Genomic DNA, 20,777 nt, shown 5'->3' with positions numbered 1-20,777 from the left:
GTAAAAACAATGTGGAGCTTCAATATTTTTCTTGGAAACTTGCCTGGGATTTGGACCTTCTAAAGGAGGGATCAATGGTTTTCCATGTATTGATAACTAGCTCTAAGTAGCATTAACCAATCTAGCCAGCAATGGAGAATTCTGGGAACTGTAGTTCAGCAACAGTTAAAGGGCCATATGCTGGTTAGAGTCCAATTCAATAAGCCACACAAAATTGATATCAGACAACAATAGATTTATGTGCTAAATTTGCTACATGTAAACTGGCATCTTTAGTTATAGTAACAATGTACTATCTTTAGACTAGAATAGAAGCATATTCTTCTGAGCAGTATATTATTAAGCCAAAGATCAAGAACTGCCATTATCATCCCAAACACAGAAAATGATACTGAAACTGATATGGGAAACTGACACGGATCTGCATATATTCATATTTTTTTCTAAACTCTTTAAATTTAAATTTGTTTATACTCATCTTTACTTTCAATGTTGCTCACTTTTAGGAGCCTTTGTCCATGCTTTCTAAATTCCTGGGATAACTCCTCTGCTCTGCAAGAAATGGAGATAATTAACAGAGATTTTCAGGTAAAAAAATTCTTATTTATTTGATTCTAAGACCTCCACCATGCATTCTTTTAAGCAAACATCATAGGAATGAAACAAAATCTGTTATGGACTTCTTAAAAAGTGATAGTGTAATCTATCAAAATAAAACTGGTCAGAGTCAGATGTAAATAAAATTCACAGAGAATGAGATTATTAAAACATTTATCAGATTAATAATGCACTACAAATAGGGCATAACTGAAAATATTACATGGTGGGGGAGTGAATTTGAAAAAGTTGACTTTAAAGACAATTGTGCAGGGGTGGACTGCTACCGGTTCTCTTCGAGCAAACCGGTTGTTAATTTTATGGCCAGTTCAGTGAACTGGCAAATCCCACCCCTGTCTGGCCCTGCCCACCCTGCCCCTCCCCTCCCAGGAGTCCCCATGCGGCCCATTTTGGATCCCAGCTAAGTGCAGGGCTCACGAAGAGGCTCGGGGAGGCCAAAAAACAGGCCTCCTGGAAGCTCTGAAAGGCCAGAAACAGGCCCATTTCCGCCCTCCAGAGAGCGAGGAGGGTGAAAATGCCCCCCTCCCATGGTGCAGGAGGCCAACTAGGCCATGCCCACCCTGGACATGCCCACCCAGCAACTGGGCAGAGAACCGGTTGTTAATTTTTTTGAAGCCCACCCCTGCAATTGTGTGTGTGTTGGCTTTATTTGCAGTCTAAGAAAATATAGAACATTTGATAGAACAAAGTAGTCTTTGAAAGTGGTACTCATATGGAATGGGTTTAGATTGAGGGTGAAGGTTCATTCTCCGCGTTTGCGGGTTGGTTTCTGAACATTTTGTTACCAGGCTAGGTAACATCTTCAGTGGAGTTTAGGGGATGTCAGTGTTCTGTTTATAAGAGCTTAAGGTGTGAGGGTGTGAAGTGAGGATCTTGGGATGAGTCAGCAATAAGTCATCATGTATGATGGGTCTTGTGATAAGGAGATTACATCAGGTCAGGGTCATTGGGAGGTGAATTGCTGGTGTGTGTGTGTGTGGATTGCATGGGTTGGTTGAGGATCGTTGCTGCCTCTGGTTGGCTGTGCAGTTGATTTTGATTTTGAGGGGTTTGTAAGCTGGTTGTAGGTTAATGTGTCTGTTGATTGAATTGCTTGTGGAGTCCCAGGCTTTGATGAACTCACGAGCGTGGTAGGTGGTAGCGTGGCTGATGATTTTTGTGTTGCTCCAATCGAACTGGTGCTGTTTCGTGTTGGTGTGGGTAGGGTTTAGATTGTCTGGAGCTCCCTAATACTATATATATGAATGGTTTATTTATTTTCTAAGTGTGGATACTAGAAAGCAAAAAGGCACCATTCATACATAAATGGCTCTGGAAAAATCTTAAGTTCATCAAAGCAAACAAACACACATATGGTTGCAATAGAAGCACTTTGCAATGCATGCATTGTTTCAGGTTCTGTCTGTAGCTTGAAGTTGGAAATTTTCAAGAATGATGATCAGCCAAGGTTTCTTGTTTCAGCAGTTGCATTCTTCTTCCACATACATTCGCCTGTGACTCATATCAAATCCCGTCTCTTTTTCCCGTTACCTTTATTTTGTGTACCAATTTCTATGTTTTTAATTTTTTCTAAACACTTAACTTGCAGTATAATTTATGCCAGAAATTTAATGTGACATGACATCTGATAACACAGTTATGGAAAGTCTTACTTTGAGAACATCAAAAGCAGAGTCTTTCCATTTGTCAGAGAATTATAACGAAAGAAGATCTTTGACATTCAGGATTATAACTGAAAAGACAGCAACTGAAAAAGATGAAAATACAGTAATTAGGCAAAGTATGTTGTTGTTGTTTTAAAAAAATAGGAACCAAGTTGGATGGTTTTCTATGATACTACCCTGTTTATATCACCATTTTTTTTCTTTTCTGAGAAGCGGCAAAACAGAGGACCAAGTAGAACCATCATTTTCCACCGATGTCTCAGAAAGAGTACAATTTATTTCTGTTGATCAGAGTTGACACCCCAGAGAATCTGTATGAACTGAGTTTAAGTGTATAGTTTCTAGAAGGCAGATCTTGTTTGAGTTAGCATTGGTAAACTGGAGAAAAAAATAACCGTGAAATTTACTCCTGTTCATTTCCAAACAGATTAAAAGTGCAATGCTATTCAATGGTGACCGTTATGATCAACGGGAGGATTTTGCCGTTGTTGTGCAACCATTTTTCCGAAACACCTTCCTACCACTAGACAGTGTAAGTTGCTGTGTGTTGCTGAAGCCTTCATTATTACACCCAGATTTGTTTTACTGTGTACAAGACAGATACAAAGGGTGAGGATTACATCTTCTTTATAACATTATCTGCCTTGACTTCAAGGGAAACTGCAAAACAGAGGAGCAAGTAAGCAAAACCATCATTTCCCACCACTGTCCCAGAAACAGTACAATTTAATTCCATTGATCAGGCTTGGGGCCACAAAGAATCTGTATCAATTTAGTTTATAGATTCTAGAAGGCAGGAATTAACTGATTCTGGATTTCAGACACAAGGAACAATCTCTTAAGATAATATGTTACACTATGCATGGGCACACACACATACAGAAACTACCATGTTTAATTATAAGAATTAACTAGGTAGCCTGCAATATAAGGAGCTGAATTAAAAGGAATATTTTAAGAAGTATTTAATTTTTTTTTAAAAAAATACTGACCTAATATGCAAGGACTTATGTGTGAAGAATTAGGGCAATGCATATTACAATATTTTAGCAGGCCCATGAAAATGATAAGTGGGTTTAAAACATATTTTTTTTATTCAAGTGCATGCAATTAATTATCTAAAATAACTCTTTCCAGTTCTAGCATCACATCAATTTAGCCCTACTTTGTGTATCTCTTCACTATTATTCCATCATTTCTCAGTTGATGAATTGGAACTGGAAAGCTGAGTTGCTGAAATAGGTTGCAAGAAGATGCCAGGTGACAGGAAACCTTGGTAATTAACCCGTGATAATAAGCTTCTATGCTATTATTCACTACATTTGCAGTAATTGGAAGGAATTCTCAAAATTCACAATTTATTAGGTCTCAGAAATTATCCAGTAAAATAATTGAGCCTTGTCATCTTATATATTTAATATCTTCATTATGATATAATTTTTCGTGGATTTAAAAGCCGTGATGGCACAGTGGTTAGAATGCAGTGCTACAGGCTACTTTTGCTAACTATTAGCTGACTGCAGTTCGGCAGTTTGATTCTCAGCAGCTCAAGGTTGACTCAGCCTTCCATTCAGTGGTGGGATTCAAATTTTTTTCCTACTGGTTCTGTGGGTGTGGCTTGGTGGGCGTGGCATGGCTTGGTGGGTATGGCTTGGTGGATGTGGCAGGGAAAGGATACTGTAAAATCTGCCACCCCACTCTTGGGGAAAGGTTACTGCAAAATCACATTCCCTCCCCACCCCACTAACCTGCTTTCCAGCTTCGTTCTCCTGTGTAGGGTAACAAAAGAAGACTCAGCCGATCAGCTGGTACTCAGGCGGTGGAGAATAGATGGGGGTGGGGCCAGTCATAGGTAGTACTTGCTGGTTCTTCAAAATACTCAAAATTTCCACTACCGGTTCTCCAGAACTGGTCAGAACCTGCTGAATACCACCTCTGCTTCCATCCTTCCGAGGTCGGTACAATGAGGACCCAGATTGTTGGGGTCAATATGCTGACTCTGTAAACCACTTAGAGGACTGTAAAGCATGGTGAAGCAGTATATAAATCTAAGTGCTATTGCTAAGTCCATCGGATTTAAAGCAAGAATTTATTAGCTTCAAAAATAGTATTTCACACAATTGTAAGTTTTCTCTCATCTTTTCATTTTTGAACAGTAACTTATTTGCTTTCTATCCTTAGGTACTGAGAGCCTCTGATTGCCAAAGTAGCCTAGTGGATTAAAATAGTGCAAACATTTAAATTAAAACCAAAAATATTGAAAACAATTTAAAACAACAATTAAAAGTTTATATTAATAGCTTTTTAGAAGTGAACAAAGCAGTTAGATCTATCTATTCAGCAAGGAGTGCATTCCAAAGAGTTTGACCTCCTTCACCTGAAAAGCTTACTGTAACAGGGAGGATAATTCTTCAACGCACCTCTAATGACCGTGTGTGTGTTTGTGTTTACTGGGAGTGGGAATCATACAAAATGAGGCAATCTTTCAAAAGCCTACAACTAAATCGTAGTCAGCTTTCAAGACAGCTATACCAGTGCTTTATCCTATTCATGAAGTACCTATGTAATTTGTGAGAATTGATGCTGACTTGGCAGCACATAATCAATCAAATGTCAGTGCTAAATTTTCACTCAGAAGTAAGATAAATACAGGGGACTGGATATAGATTTTAATCCTGTGTTAGGCGCTGGAGGGAAAATACCCTCCATCTTAATATAGTCATCCCTCTTTTTTTTCAAAGTAAGAAAAAGCACTGTGGTAGTTGCATCCTGTCTATGGACTTGAAGCATTATGGCTCTACAAATTTCAGAAGGTGTGTGTGTGTGTGTGTGTGTGTGTGTGTGTGTGTGTGTGTGTGTAAAATGAGAAAAGCCAATTGATAACTAATGGTTGCTGGAACAGCTATATTTATAATCTGTAACTTGTCTTGGTAGGTAAGATTTGACTAGCAAATCTTGGCTCAGAAACAGAAGACAAGGAGCCAAAATGTACATGAGAAATGCCAGGGATTTTCTAACAAGGAATAAATGATTATCTGAAATAATGATTTGTATTAAACCATAGGATGGGAAACCAGACCTGAGTTTCTTTGCAGTGGATTGCTTTCATTTCTCTGAGAGAGCTCATGCTGAGATGGCTGTGGCACTCTGGAATAATATGGTAAGTGAATCATAGAGTCCCTGGATTCAAAGGGACCTCAGAACTCACCTAAGGCTTAGTCTCACAGCCATCTTAATGTGTTTTCCTCCTGTCCTTGACATGGAAGAGACTGTATTGCTCCCTAACAGCCTACATATTATTGCACCTCAAAGTGAGCCTGCTCAGCGTTGCTGCTCTTACACAATTCAGTGGGAGTTGTTTCAGAACAGGGATTGGTGGATTCCCTATCATTATTTTCCCTTCCACGCAGCATCTGGCCAATCTTTAATTTTACCAAAAAATATTCTGAATGGATGGGGCCCACATTTCATCTAGGGAACAGGTGATCTGCCTTTCCACATGTCTTCTCTTTTCCAAGTCTGGGCTGGAAAAAACAGCTCCATATCTGGAGAGTTTCCCAACCATTCCCACTGGCCAATCATAAAAAGGGATGGGTTTTGTGTAATAATTGCTTCCATTCTTTTTGGGGGGGGGGGTCACATCATGATGGCTTAAAAGTTCAAGTCCTAAGAATATTGATCTGATTGAACTTCTGGGTAGAACTTTTGAAAAATCACAATATATTCCAGAGGAATTTTCATAAATTTCAGTGAAGATAAGTAAAGTGAGAACATCAATATGACTAGGAAAGAAATATGAATATGAAAGTTAGAATATCAACATGACTGATGATCACTGAGTATTGTATCTTATGATTTATGATTGTATTTTATGATTATGATCATGATCACCTGTTGCTTGTGTCAACTCATAAAACATATCTATGTCTGTTTTAGAGTTGCCATGAACTGTACACTGAGAGCTTATGCACCAGAGGCAAACTCCTTGTGTCTAATCATACTTGGTCAATAAAGAAATCCTATCCTATCCTTAAATACCATTGCTTTTTTTTTCTTTGCAAGACTTGCCAATACTGAAAAGATTATCTTCCTTGCAACCTCTTCTGAAATTGCTGGAAATTGTGACAGCATAGTTTCCCACCATTCTGAGACAGGAAATACATGAAAGTATTTTTGTAAAAAAAAAAAAAGAGAGAGAGAGAGAGAGAAAGAATGAGAAATACTTCTGTTCATTGATGTTGCATCATTCATTTGTTTTGGCCTTCAGCCTCACAAGTATCTTAGCTGTAGCCCTTGGCCAGCACAAAAGAGTGCCTTCTCCAGCTGCAAAAAAAAAAAAAAATCAAAGTACACCTTTGGAGAATAATTAAGAATATCAATAATTTTTAGAAGGCTTTAAGCCTTATCAAAAAATGTATATGATTATCTAATTACTGTATATTATAGAATATGTTTATATTATAAGAAACCATGACCAATTTACAGAAATGGCCCAAGGTGCTTTTCTTTGCTTTTTAAGGATGTTATGATGCAAGAAACTGTTATTTTCTGAGCTAATCTAAGGACAATCTTGTTTCTGCCTTGTCCTCAGTCAACAAATAACAGAATAACAAAGTTGGAAGGGACCTTGGAGGACTTGTAGTTCAACCCCCTGCTCAAATAGGAAACCCTATAACATTTCAGACAAATCCAATCTCTTCTTAAAAACCTCCTGTGTTGGGGCACCCACAACTCCTGGAGACAAGTTGTTCCACTGATATGTGGGAGACCAGTCATCCTTAAGAGCAAAATTTCCCTCTCATTCTGATACCATCCAATGACAACTTCAAAGTGTGTAATATCTGTTAGACTTTGACACCCATTACTCTGGAGAGAAGTTAGCCTTCTCCAGTAACTGCAAAGAGACCTATGAATCAGTGATGAAGACAGCAAAAAATGTAAATAAGAAATGTCAGTATAGCTTTCTACCAACTCAAATCATTCATGAGTGACCCGGAATGATACTTTGTAGGATTAAAAATGCTTTGTGGTTCAGAAATTTATGAGCTGTTGTTCTTTGATTAGAAAATCCCTATTTAAAGTTGTTACGTTTTCTTGAATTACTAGAGTGTTATACGTTTCTTTGGCTAGTGATTTTCCTAACTTTGTGCAAGAAGAAGTTCTTTTTAAAATAATTATTCTGTCTCGAGGTTTTTCTGGGTCAGGCAATGTTAGAATATCTGGTGGAATTCTCTCTGAAGTCCTTCCAGTAAAGACTGCAGAGGGAGTATGCCAAATCAGCACATTCTCAGCTGTTTTTGCCAGCCACTTTTCTAAGCTTCCCATGATTTTTATTTTAGGCTGCTCTGTGTCAATGAATGGTGCCGTCTTTCCCAGGAAAGCACGTTCCCTGAAGCCAAAACACAGGGATAATATTTGCATAGTAATTTTATTAAATGTTACAATACAAAGATAAAAACTAATATTTTTTTTAAAAAAATACAAAAATACAAAATGCAAATAATATAAAAGAAAAGGAAAATAAAAAAATAAGAAGACAAAGAAATATATGATTTCCCCTTTCTTCACAATTTTCTTAAAATACAGCAAATAATATCTTCTTCCCATATTTCATCTCCCATCTATAAACAATCCTTCAGATAGCCTCCTTGTTCAATTCCAATCAGCAAAAATGAATTACAAATTACAGAGATAACATTATCTATTTTAACCTAGATCAGATAAACCATGTTTATATTCCTTCAGTTTATGTTGATTAGTAGAGCTGGGAAATACTTTGAATTTCATTATGGAAAGGTCTTTTGTAGTGTTTGGGAGCACAAATGCATCATCTATCTATGAGTCATTAAAGAAGCAGCATGTAATGAGGTTCTGCATTCACTACTGTTTCCCATGGAGTCCAAAGCATTGCACAATTCTTTTGTTTGTTAACTTCTACAATAATGATGAGAATCAGCATGACCCAACAGAGAGATGATATAACATAGATCAGTATGTCTTATGTTATTGCATCTAATTAGATACTACTTTGACATCTAATATTTTGGAAGCCTCTTGCTAGGAATGGAATTAGGGAGTGTTGGGTTGTATTTTTTAATGAAAAGGATACATTCTATTACTGAGTTATGGTGTTTAGGATGAAAGCCTTAAGGAATCACTAAGTAGTTTAGGGCTAGTGGTTATACTTCTGTCTATCTCCTATAAATATGAATTATAGCCCAAACTGAATGGGAGGGAGAAAAAAGTTAAGGAAAGAAAAAGTTATGAATAACCTGTTCTTCAGTCTTTATAGCCAACCAATGACAAATGAGGATTAAGAAAATTAGAGTAAAACATCATAGCAATATCTCAAAAGTGCTTTTTCAAAAGGCAACTGAAGCTTCTTCAGTTCTGACTGACTTTGGCGGGAACTGAAGAAGTCTTGGATGAGAAGTGAAATGTCTTCAAGGAAAAACAAAGTCCAGTTGCCTTTTGAAAAAAGCACTTTTGAGACAACCATAAACTGGATGGCTGAGAATCTCCATAGACATCATAGCAATATGACCACATTAAGAAACTATTTTGCCCGAACAGAGGTGAGGATATATGCCTGGTTACAGTGGAGCATGTTCCCTGATTTTAAGTTCATTGTGACCATGAGAACCAAGAAATGGATTGACTCGGCATCACACAAGCAGTTCAGGAAGTAGAGGCAGAGCAAAATTTCCATGATTGCATAGCTTCATTTGATGCTGGAGCCCATCCAACAGGGCTATTGATAAATGTGTGCTACAATTGTTCTCTCTTCAAGAGGAGGAAGCAATTAAGCTCTCTCCAGATCAGTAAGGAGATGGAAATGAGACTGGCTTGCAGACTGTCTGAAGGCCTTATCATCTTTCTTGTTCTCATCCCTGTCAGGGATTCTAATCAGGTAGCTGGGATTCCATCTAAATAAAACTGAAGCAACAATCATAAAGCAATATTTATTGCCTGTTGGCATTGCCAGTTTCATTCCTTCTTTATGTTGCACTGCTTTTGAAGATGGGTGCTGAATCACCTTTTGGCTAACAGCCAGCTAATTCCTGCATTTCTGGCTATCTTTGGGAAGTTGGGATACTACCCTGGCAACTTATACCCACTTATCCTCAAGTGAATCCATTAAAATAAGGGTCAGGTTTCACAGGTTTGACTTCTTTCGATTCATCTCTAGCCAAAGAGGCTCAACTATAGATACTTGTCACAGAGAAGCGGACAGTGTTATAGGGGACATATATTCTAGCCCTCCCACATTCATTTATTATTTCGCCTTGTTAATTTGCTACTTAGCATGAGCTTCACAGTTGCTTGCAACAAGCTATTTTTATTCCTTTGATGTAAGTTTCTCTTCTGCAGGCTTTTAGTGCCCTGCTTTCAGGGGGTTTGTACGATTACTCAAGTATAAAAAGTTTTGCCTTTATCCATAACAGGAAGCCTTGCTAACATTTTTATCTCATAATTATGTAAGTACAGTTATATATTACGAATTCCAGAAAGGCCAAAACAAGAATAACAGAATGCTACAATATAAAAGAGCAATATATTATTTTTTTAATGTGATTTACAGTGTTAGTGTGTGCCCATATAAAGATTATAGGATTCAGTTTCTGTTGGAAACTCTTTGTCTCTCTTTCAGCTGGAGCCAGTTGGCTATAAGCAGCCATATAAACATTTCACCAAGGAAAGGCTGAAGCTCAAATGTCCAACCTCAGTAAGTAGCAAGTTAGCTCCTATAAAACTCTAACTCTGTAACATGAACATAAAAGCACAAGAAAGGTCCTTCTGAATCTGGGTGAAAACTAAAAACCGTCTGGTTCAATATCCAGGCAAAGCAGATGCTTCTTGGAAGCTGATAAGCAGCACCTAAGCCTTTTTCCCACATGGAGCCATTAATTCCAAAGGTAGTACATATTTACCATATCCTGGTAACTGTTAGACTCAGTAACTATGTTTTCACCTCACAGTTTGAATCTGTCCAACAAGCCCCCCCGTTGAAAACTTTTTAAATGATAAACTAGATCTGATGTTTCTTGTATGGGAGCACTGCTGTGCAGGATTTATTAGAAAATAAATAAATCCAAACAGCCAAATTAGACTGTTTTCTTCTTTTTCCTTCTGCTCCTCCTGTTCCTGCTCCTCCCCCTTTTCTTCAAAATGCCAGGGATATTTGCTGATAGTTCATCCAGACCAAATCTCCCTTTTTAAAAAAAAAAAAAAAAATTCAATTAACTTTTCATTGTTTTTAATAAACAAAAGAAAAAAGAGAAAAACAAAAATGATGATAGAAATACATACATTGTCAAAGAAAAGAAGAAAGCACGTATAAAACGTGCTTTTAGCAAAAAAGTGAAAGAAATATGACAAAGGAAAAAATGATGTATGTCATTATAACAAACAGTTGCAATTCTATATATACTTATCTAATGCTTATCTACATATAGTACTATATGTAGATATTTTAATACATTTATGTAACTTCTTTGTAACCTATTGTATACTGTATAAAAGACTCCCAGATTTCATTATACTTGTCCATATAAAATCTCCATCCGTTCATAGGCAATCCGTTCATTAGTGGCAAAGCCAATCATGTCTTAGTCCACTGTTTTGTTTTGTTTTTTCATTTTTAACAACCTCCAGCAATTATTAAATTGGGACAAATTATTAACACTTTCCAGTCATATTTTCCCAATTAATATTATCATGCCTGGTCTTTAGAATGGTTCTATCCCATAGAGAAGAATTACATACTATAAAATTTCCCTAAAGTTGTAAATATTTCTGAATGAGAGGGGAAGAGACAGATTGAGTTCACAGACTACAGCAAATAGTCTAAAAACAGATGTCAGAAACAGTTTTACGGAAATGGGTAATAATGTACAATTGGAAAAGAAGCATGTGCAAAAAGTGAAGCCTTTTAGCATGAGTAAAGCATCACGGAGAAAATAATGATAATAAGCAGAGTTAAGACAGTAATGAAAAGAATAGACCATCTCCAGGCATCAGTAGTAAAAAATTCTCCTTACCTGTATTTCATTTGAGTTTATTAAAAAGTGCCAATCCATCATGAGATTTATGCAATATATGAACAATCTGACTGCCTAAAAATTTAGATAGTATCAAGACTAGTATAACCTCTTCAAGTCATATTTGTCCCACTTCTAATGGAGCCACAGCTAGATCTTCTTTTCAGAAAAAAAAAAAAAAAACATCAGGAAAGGATGCCACAGAGCTGAGAAGGATTAATTTTTTAAAAAAAAGGCCTGAGATTTGCTTGTAAGCAGGATACTAGTAGGGCCTGGTAGAGAAAGGGAAATCTGCTACAATAACGAATGAAAGATGACAGCAAATGAAGAATAGATACGTTAAGAACGGAAAGGATTTAAGCAATTATGTATACCATTATGCTGACATAAGTACAGGGATTGTTGATAATTACATTAACCACTTTTTTGCCGTAAAATCCTTCTTAATATATTTAATGATGTTTACTTAAATTTGCAATGATGTTAACTTAGATTTGCATAAGTCTCACCTGGATAGGAGAAGTTCCATCCCCATTTTATTGCTTTGCTATTGAGAAGAAATGTTTACTCTCTCATACCCTCAGAATAGAGCAATCTGTCATAAATAGACCACTCTCTAAAGGTTTTGTAAATGTTTTCTTTCTGCTGTAGGAATACCCATATCTTTTCACCACAAGAAACAGCCAAATGCACAATTCAGTACTGGAAACAAAGTCCAATGGAGACAGCATACCTTACTGGGCTGTGATTATAGCGGCCACAACTGGAATTTTGGCAGGATCCCTGATTGTTTGGGGTCTGATGACTCATAAAATCAACAAACGCTCAAGGGCAAGAGATGCAGCAGCTGAAGAGAAGACAACGTTTTAAATGTGCATCTGAGCCAAAGAGGTTTAACATATGCTACCTCTTGTGACATGAAAAAAGCAACATGGAAGCTTTGCACTTGCTATTTTTAACTACAGTTTTCCATCTAAAAGTGGAATAAATGATCTCATCCCATCTTGAATAGCTAGACCTAGTGAAAGCTAATGCTTAGCCGTTATTAAACGTGGGAAATATAAAGAGATCTTACCTGGCAAATAAAAAAATAATATATGTAATCTCCTTTTCCGATAAATACAGTATCACTTTTTCATAACGTTGTAATTATCCAGTTTTGTGCCTCTTACGAAATTTTATCATGTGTCTAGATCACATTGTCTCCCCTTCGTGATTCCCTTGCCATCTCTCTAGTTGTAATCCTCTCCGTCTTTTCTCTTAGCTCAGAAGGTAAACCTGAAATAACTGCACAATGAATTTGGAACGGTAGTTCACAGGTGCTCTCCACATGGAAGCATCTATATTTTTTGTTGGTGTGACGGAGATGCCAAGTTTCCAGTGTTACTAATTTGTCCCCTGTAACAGGGTATTCCACTGGGTTCATAAGATTCAATAAATACTATCATGCAACCCTTCTGGATTCTCCCCCCACCCCCGTCACTTATTACAGATATAGCTAGCAGCACTCTTTCATTTTGTTTTCTCCAGCCTAGCTCCATTAACAAAATTCCCATTTGGATAATGACACACCAATGCTCACTTTCTTCACCTGTTGATAATGCTGCTTCTTGCCTTTCTAAATTGCCTTCAAGAGAAGACATTTTCCCTTCTTCTCTTGAATATTATAGTCTAAGGCAGTGGTGTCAAATGTGCGGCCCACGGGCCAGATGCTGGCCACATGCTGGCCACGCCCACCTCTGGTTTAGTGAAGGGGAAAAAAGTGTTGAATTGTCCTGTGGCAAGTTATCCTGTGGCAAATTGGCTGTAGTGAGTTGGCTGTGGCGAGTTGTTCTTGCAAATAGAGAAATGGATTGCCCATGAAGTTCACTGAACTGCAATTCTGCAAAGAAAATAGTTTCGTTGCAATCTGGAATATATTGCAGTTGATGCAAATAAATCTTAGCACCATTAATATGGTAAGATCACAAAGAGTTGGTGATGTTTTTAATCTGGGATAGACTGAAAAATAACAGTTTGAATGCTCTATTTGTGTATGTAACACTCAATTACACAACTGGGCTATAAGTGTAGCTAATTGTTTTTAGCAATTCATTCCCAGATTAATTTGCCTTGCAAAAGTATGTGCTACTCTTAGATTGTAGGAGGAAGCCAGGAAAAGCACCTGGGTCAGACAAGATAACTCCTCCTTGCTTAAAAGTCTGTGCTGACCAATTGATCCCCATCTTCACCTGAATCTTCAATAGATTACTAGAGATGTGCTATGTTCCTTCCTGCTTCAAATGCTCTACTATCATCCCAGTGCCAAAGAAGCCCTCCAAGGAACTGAATGACTACAGACCAGTTGCTCTAATATCTGTAGTTATGAAATCTTTGAAAGGCTTGTGCTGTCCCATCTGAAAAGCATCACGGATCCGCTGTTAGATCCCATGCAGTTTGCATACCGAGCAAATAGATTGACAGATGATGCTGTTAATATGGCTCTGCATTACATCCTACACCTTGAATCTCCAAATACCTATGCAAGGGTCCTCTTTGTAGACTTCAGTTCAGCATTCAATACCATCATTCCAGAAACTCTTCTAAGTAAATTAAACCAACTAGCAGTATCTGAACACATTTGTACGTGGATCATAAGCTTTCTAACAGACAGGAAGCAGCAGGTGAAGCTAGGCAGAATCACATCTGATACCTGTAGAGAAAGCACAGGGCCCCACCCAAGGCTGTGTGCTTTCTCCACTTCACCCTATATACCAATGACTGCATCTCAAACGATCCATCTGTTAAAATACTGAAGTTTGCTGATGACACAACAGTGATTGGTCTCATTCGAGACAACGATGAATCCGCATACAGACAGGAGGCTATACAACTTGCCTCGTGGTGTAATCAGAACAATCTGGAACTGAACACACTCAAAACTGTAGAAATGGTGGTAGACTTTAGAAGAAACCCTCCCATACTATCACCTCTTACAATACTAGACAACACAGTATCAACAGTAGAGACCTTCAAATTTCTAGGTTCTGCTATATCACGTGACCTAAAATGGACACCTAACATCAAAAACATCATCAAAAAAGCACAACAAAGAACATTCTGCGCCAACTCAGAAAGCTCAAACTGCTCAAGGAGCTGCTGATACAGTTCTACAGAGGAATTATTGAGTCTATCATCTGCACCTTTATAACTGTCTGGTTTGGTTCTGCAACCCAACAGGACAGACCCAGACTTCAGAGGATAATTAGGACTGCAGAAAAAACAATTACTACCAACCTGCCTTCAATCAAGGACCTGTATACTGCATGAGTCAAAAAGAGGGCTGTGAAAATATTTACAGACCCCTCACATCCCAGACATAAACTGTTTCAACTCTTTCCCTCAAAATGACCCCTCACTCCCGCATAAATCATTTCTCTATAGAGCACTGCACATCAGAACAACTAGACACAAGAACAGTTTTTTCCCCGAAAGCCATCACTCTGCAAAACAAATAATTCCCTCAACACTGTTCAACTATTACATTACTGCTAATCTTCTCATTGCTCCTTATCACCCATCCCCTCCCACTTGTGACTGTATGACTGTAACTTTGTCACTTGTATACTTACGATTTATATTGATAGTTTCCTAGTATGATTTGATTGCTTATTGTACCCTATGACTATCATTAAGTGTCGTACCTTATGATTCTCAACTCTTAACAAATGTATCTTTTCTTTTATGTATACTGAGAGTATTTACACCCAGACAAATTCCTCATGTGTCCAATCACACTTGGCCAATAAAGTATTCTATTCTATTCTATTCTATTCTATTCTATTCTATTCTATTCTATTCTATTCTATTCTATTCTATTCTATTCTATAGAAATTCAACAGTAGAGATGTACTGTGCTAATTGGAGATTAGCATTCAATTACAGGTTATAGCTAGCCAGGAGACAGCATCTATTCAATTTTGGCTGATCTAGAAAAGTTATGCACAGTGAACCTAGGATCGGGAGCTACCAGAAATCCCAAGTTGTAGGTTGGACTGAGAAATTGAAAAAAGGCTATGACAAATCTTTTCCGCATTTTTTGCTGAGAAAATGATAGTCTTCGGACATTGAACTTAACTTGGACTGTTTATTTACCAACAATTTAAAAGATAGAATGAACATTTTCAGGATGAAAAATAAGTTACATGTGCTAAAATAATTAGGGGATAGGAAGACCAAAAAATTTGTAATAAATATTTGGGAAAAAACTATTTTTGAAACTTAGCCTCTATCTTAACTATGGACTAGTTAAAGCATTTTCTTTTAACCATCCTGCAACTCTGATTACTCAATGCTGGATAACCTCAGATTCTAATCTTAGGATGCAGGAGGCAGAACACAGGATTAAGTTATATATTCTAAGACCATAGTCAAATTTGCACTTGCCTTTTCTCTTATCACGCAAGAGAGATTTCACTGCAGCAGTGCTTAGTTTCACAATCCAACATACCAACCATCTTCATGCATCAATTACAGAGCAACAAATATCTAGACAGCATTGTGAACTTGGGAAGAGGTTTTAATCTGTTCCGGATTACTGAGCTAGAGCATCTATTCCTCCAAAATAGCCTGGCTCCATATACCACACAGATATGCCTCCTGCAGTACATACCAAATGCCAGTACATTGTTGTCCATGAGCAGATATAAAATCTAAACAAAAAATCCTGCTAATCTTGAATGTATTTTTCTCTCGTCCTAGCACACACAAACACAGAGACACACAGACAGACAGACACATAGAGAGATCCTGCCTTGGCTTTGAAGTCTCTCATTCTGGCAATACTGCTAGGAGGCAATATCAAGTGGACTTCTATTGATCTTTAAAAAAATAAACAGGGTTAAACTGGATGGGAGATCATCAGGAAATTCTAGAGTTATAGCAGAGACTGGGACATTAAAAAGCATCCAGAAAGAAGGCAGAAACAGTTGACTTCTGTACTACAGGAAAAGGAGATGGATGTGCCCTTGCAGTCAACAGGAGCCAAGCACAATCCCAAGGAGAGCTTGCATTATCTCTGTTATTATTATCTTCATTAACAACTTAGATAAGGGAATAGAAGGGGAACTTACCAAATTTGCAGATGATACTTAGCTGGCAGGAATAGCTAACACCCAAGAAGATAGGCTCAAGATCCAGATGGATCTTGAAAGACTAGAACACTGGGCCATATCTAACAAAATGAAATTCAATGTAGAGAAAAGTAAAGTCCTACACTTAGGCAAGAAAAACAAAAAGTGCACATATAGACTGGGTGAAACCAGGCTCAATAGCAATAACTGTGAGAGGGATCTTGGAGTCTTAGTGGACAACCAGTTAAATATGAGCCAGCAGTGTGCAGCAGCCGCCAAAAAAGCGAATGCAATCCTAAATTGTATTAACAGAGGGATACAATCAAGATCAAGGGAAGTACTAATACCACTCTATAAAGCCTTAGTAAGACCACACCTAGAGTACTGCACCCAGTTTTGTTCACCACATTATAAAAAAGATGTTGAGACTCTAGAAACAGTACAGAGAAGAGCAACCAGGGTGATTAGGGACTGGAGACTAAGGCATACGAAGAACAGTTACAGGAACTGGGCTTGGCTAATCTAGTAAAGAGAAGGACCAGGGGAGACATGTTAGAGGTTTTCCAATATTTGAGGGGCTGCCACAGAGAGGAAGGTGTCAAGCTATTTTCTAAAGTGCCTGTAGGCCAGACAAGGAATAATGGATGGAAACTGAACAAGGAGAGATTTAACCTGGAAATAAGGAGGAACTTTCTGACAATGAGAACAATCAACCAATGGAACAGCTTGCCCTCGGAAGTTGTGGGAGCGCCATCACTTGAGACTTTCAAGAAGAGATTGGACTGCCATTTGTCAGAAATGGTATAGGGTTTCCTGCTTGGGCAGGGGGTGGACTAGATGACCTACAAGGTCCCTTCCAACTCTGATTATCTGTTATTATATCATCATCATCATCATCATCATCATCATCATCATCATCATCATCATCACATTAATCATCATCATCTTTATTCTGGCAGTTGATCAAGTCCCTTTCCACCTGGCCCACAGAATTTTACAAACAGCACAGAAGCCTGGTTATTTAATAAATACTTATATCTCATCCCAAATGGCATGTTAAAAAATGACGCAATAAATAGAATGCAGCCTTCAGTTGATGGAAAAGTGACAACTCCCCTCCAAAATAGATTCAACTTTTCCACCAGGCCGCCCACCAGCTGGGACCCTTGAGTCTGATGCCTTCCCTCTGCAGTCATCGTTAAGGAAAAATGTCATGAGGCTGCCAATTAAGACTGTGTAGCCGAGCCACATTTCACGGGCTGTCTTTGTTTACAGTCAACAATTAACAATATAATTGCTTTTGGCTTTTCTATCCAGTCTTTGTCAGTTGGTCTCCAAAACACTTTTGCAAATGTTTGTTGACCTTTCTGCTGGGGCTTCTCACCATTTGGCCTTCTTTCTGGCATACAAAGTAAGAAAGAATGTCAACGTTAAATCAGCAGAAGCAACCCTTACTCTTTGCAAGTATGCCCTGCTGCCTATTGCAATGTTCCTGCAAGTTTGCTTTAGGAGGGATTTGCTTTACTTACTCACCTTGGGGGCGTGGGGGAGGCAAGATTCTTTGAAAGGGGAGGGAACTGCCTCCTTTCCTTGCAGTTGCTGTTTATGTAGTAGTATGCATACTCTACTTCCCACCTTCAATGAATGAATGAATTCAGCATGGCTCCTGGTAGTTTACAAATAAGAGTAAAAAGAGACCTAAGTCTGCAAAGTAATAATAAGGCCAACCCACCCACTCACCCACCTGCACCCAGTGGTGAGGAATGGTGTATTGAACAATATGGTTTTTAAAGGCATAATTAATAATAATAAATAATGGAAGCAAACAGGTTGCCAGCCAGACTTCTGGAGAGGCTATTTCAAGTGCCAAGGAAGAGAAACTGAGAAATTCTGCCTCTGGACCTCCCTATCAATGTCTTTCATGGTAGGACTTTCGGCATCACTTGCTGGAAGAAGTGTAAATTACAGAGTGGTTCTACTTGAAGGAGGTAGTCCAAAAATATCAAAGAGCCAAGCTATATATGTTAAAACCAGGGGTGGGTTTCTACCGGTTCTGTCCACCTCTGTAGAACCGGTAGCTCTGAAGACCAGCAGACATAGAACCGGTTCTATGTCTGCTGATGTTTTTGCCCACCTGCCCACCCTGGCTCTTACCTGATCTTTATTTCCTGATTTTTCAACTTCAGCTGCCAAATGAGGCACAGCTGTAGTTAAAAAAGCAGGAAAAGAGAGGCGCGCGGTTCACAGCGGGCAAGGAAGCTCGTAAATCCTGAACCGGTAGTTAACCCTGTCGTATCCCACCCCTGGTTAAAACCAGTACTTTTGAATAATATACCTGGGACTTATCAAAAGCCCATGCAGTGACCGGAACTACGGTTTATAGAGCTAAAATGTTTCTGATTAATGTTTCCTTTATTAAAATAATCCCTATTGAAACTGGAGTGAGAGTGGAGGGCTTACATTTATTCAGCCCCTTCATATAAATATATTTTCATAAGTACGTCCAATAGAACTGGGAAAGCACTTAAAGCTGCCCTAATTTTGACTCTTCCCCCCGCCTCTTCCTTGGGTTGACGGTATGTTAAACATACCCAGCAGGGGTTCCATTTAGAAAAAGCAGCTGGGAGGAGTCACTGCTCCAGCTGGTTGTCCATGTTTAGTTGCCTGTAATGTTGCCTTTATAGTGCTTCTGTATCCAGTCAACTCCCAGCTTAAGTTGATTCAAAGAATTACAATAAATTAGCAAAGTAGAAAAGGGATGCGGCAGAAATCCTTTTGCTTGCACCAAAAGCTGACTATATGAAGTAGATATATAGACCTAGAAAACCTAGAACTATGCCGCCTTCGGTCCGATCTAAGTATAGTACTGTATATAAAATCATACATTGCAATGTCCTACCTGTCAATGAATACTTCAGCTTCAACCATAACAACACAAGAGCACACAATAGATACAAACTCAAGGTTAATCGCACCAAACTTGATTGCAGGAAATACGACTTCAGCAACAGAGTGGTCAATGTCTGGAATACTCTACCTGACTCTGTGGTTTCTTCCCCAAACCCCAAAAACTTTAACCTTAGACTGTCTACTATTGACCTCACCCCTTTCCTAAGAGGTCTGTAGGGGGCATGCAGAAGTGCACCAACGTGCCTACCGTCCCTGTCCTATTGTTTCTTTTGTTTTTTATATGTATCCATTTCATGTATTCATAACTATGTTTATTCTTATACCTATTATCTTGTAAGCAATTGACAAATCAAATCAAATCAATCAATAAATAAAAGAAAAGTATAAATATTAACCTGAAAAAGACTTCTAAAACTCTGGGGGCTATCTGCTTAAGTATTTACCTAGGAGGAAGACAACCGAGTGCAATACAATGTCACCTTAAGTCAATATGTCTAGGATTGTTTATTACAGACCTCCACATCTGTTTAAATATTTTATCCCATTCCAAATTCCAATGCATGGGCTCATTCAGAGATATTTTAAGTGTCACTAATAGCACTCAGCAGTTGGCTATCATTACTCATCCAGTAGCTGGCAAAACATGATTCTTGCTCATCTTGGCAATCATTTGGATTAGGCCTAATTAGTTGTTATGATCCAGGTAGTCAAGGCAGGCCTCCAGAGAGCCAACACCCCACCCCCCAATGACGGATAAGGCTTCACACTCATGCTACCCTGAAGGCATCCACCCTCAATCAACCCAAAACAGTCCCCTTGGTACAAAGAAAGCCAACAGAGTAGGAGCATGCTCACAGGGCAAGGTCCAAGGTTCAAGTCCAGTCCACAAGAAATGGCAGTCCTCAGGACAAGGAACAGGCCCCAGGCCCATGCACTCTTCCAAAGGCACTGTGAAGTAAAGACCAAACACAGGCCACAAGAGAAGGGCTGAGTCCAAAACACAGTGCGAAGAGCAATCTTCCAAGTGAGGCAAGGCAAACAGTACAGGCACGAGTCAAAGCAGGGGGAATGTAAGCCAATTGTTGGCAAAGACTTAATTCCCCATGGCTTCTTCTTAAGTTACTCCCCTCCAGGTGTTCCTTGTGAGGAGGAGTGGGGTGACCTCCTCCCCATTAACCTTGCAATCCTTCTCTGGGCTTGCTTACTCTCCACTCTCTCTTGTCCTTGGATGAGTGAATTAGACAACTGTTCCTCATTATAGTAGGGGACTTTCTGCCTATCAGCACCACTGCCAGTCAGCAGCCAATCCTCTTCTGTGTCTGTGTAGGCAGGCAGTTCTCTGTCTGGTCGACTACCTCCCCCAATGCTTGAGGGTCCCAGAACAGCATTTTCCTCACCCCCTGGCCTCTCCAAACATCCAAAGATGCCTTCCC

At 38.7% G+C, this 20,777-nt stretch overlaps 1 protein-coding gene and 1 long non-coding RNA gene across 4 annotated transcripts in view; one reads left to right on the top strand and one right to left on the bottom strand.

Moving 5' to 3' along the window:
• The window catches only part of PLB1 (phospholipase B1), a 114,504-nt gene extending 101,357 nt beyond the window's left edge, over window positions 1-13,147 (top strand). For both annotated transcript variants that reach the window (XM_026681679.2, XM_087965297.1), the window contains 5 exons: window positions 507-588; window positions 2,710-2,814; window positions 5,347-5,442; window positions 9,934-10,008; window positions 11,975-13,147. In XM_026681679.2, the coding sequence (XP_026537464.2) occupies window positions 507-588; window positions 2,710-2,814; window positions 5,347-5,442; window positions 9,934-10,008; window positions 11,975-12,193 (577 nt within the window). In that variant the 3' untranslated portion in view covers window positions 12,194-13,147. The remainder of the gene's footprint in view (window positions 1-506; window positions 589-2,709; window positions 2,815-5,346; window positions 5,443-9,933; window positions 10,009-11,974) is intronic.
• Window positions 421-20,571, bottom strand: LOC113421350 (uncharacterized). 2 transcript variants are annotated; one of them, XR_015749534.1, is made up of 4 exons: window positions 20,200-20,571; window positions 17,968-18,100; window positions 2,271-2,365; window positions 421-552 (listed from the first exon to the last, which is right to left on the bottom strand). It is a non-coding gene; the product is annotated as an uncharacterized LOC113421350 (long non-coding RNA). The 2 variants fall into 2 exon arrangements; XR_015749533.1 differs by lacking the exons at window positions 421-552; window positions 2,271-2,365 and adding an exon at window positions 4,668-6,605 and having other exon boundaries at window positions 17,964-18,100.
• Between the last annotated feature and the right edge of the window lie 206 nt (window positions 20,572-20,777).

This window comes from Notechis scutatus, chromosome 1, assembly GCF_049901735.1.
Source record: "Notechis scutatus isolate UNSWTSFEM ecotype Mainland chromosome 1, rNotScu1.2, whole genome shotgun sequence".
NCBI classification, from domain to species: Eukaryota; Metazoa; Chordata; class Lepidosauria; order Squamata; family Elapidae; genus Notechis; species Notechis scutatus.
The sequence above is the reverse complement of the archived record's forward strand: the minus strand, read 5'-3'. Positions and strand labels throughout refer to the sequence as shown.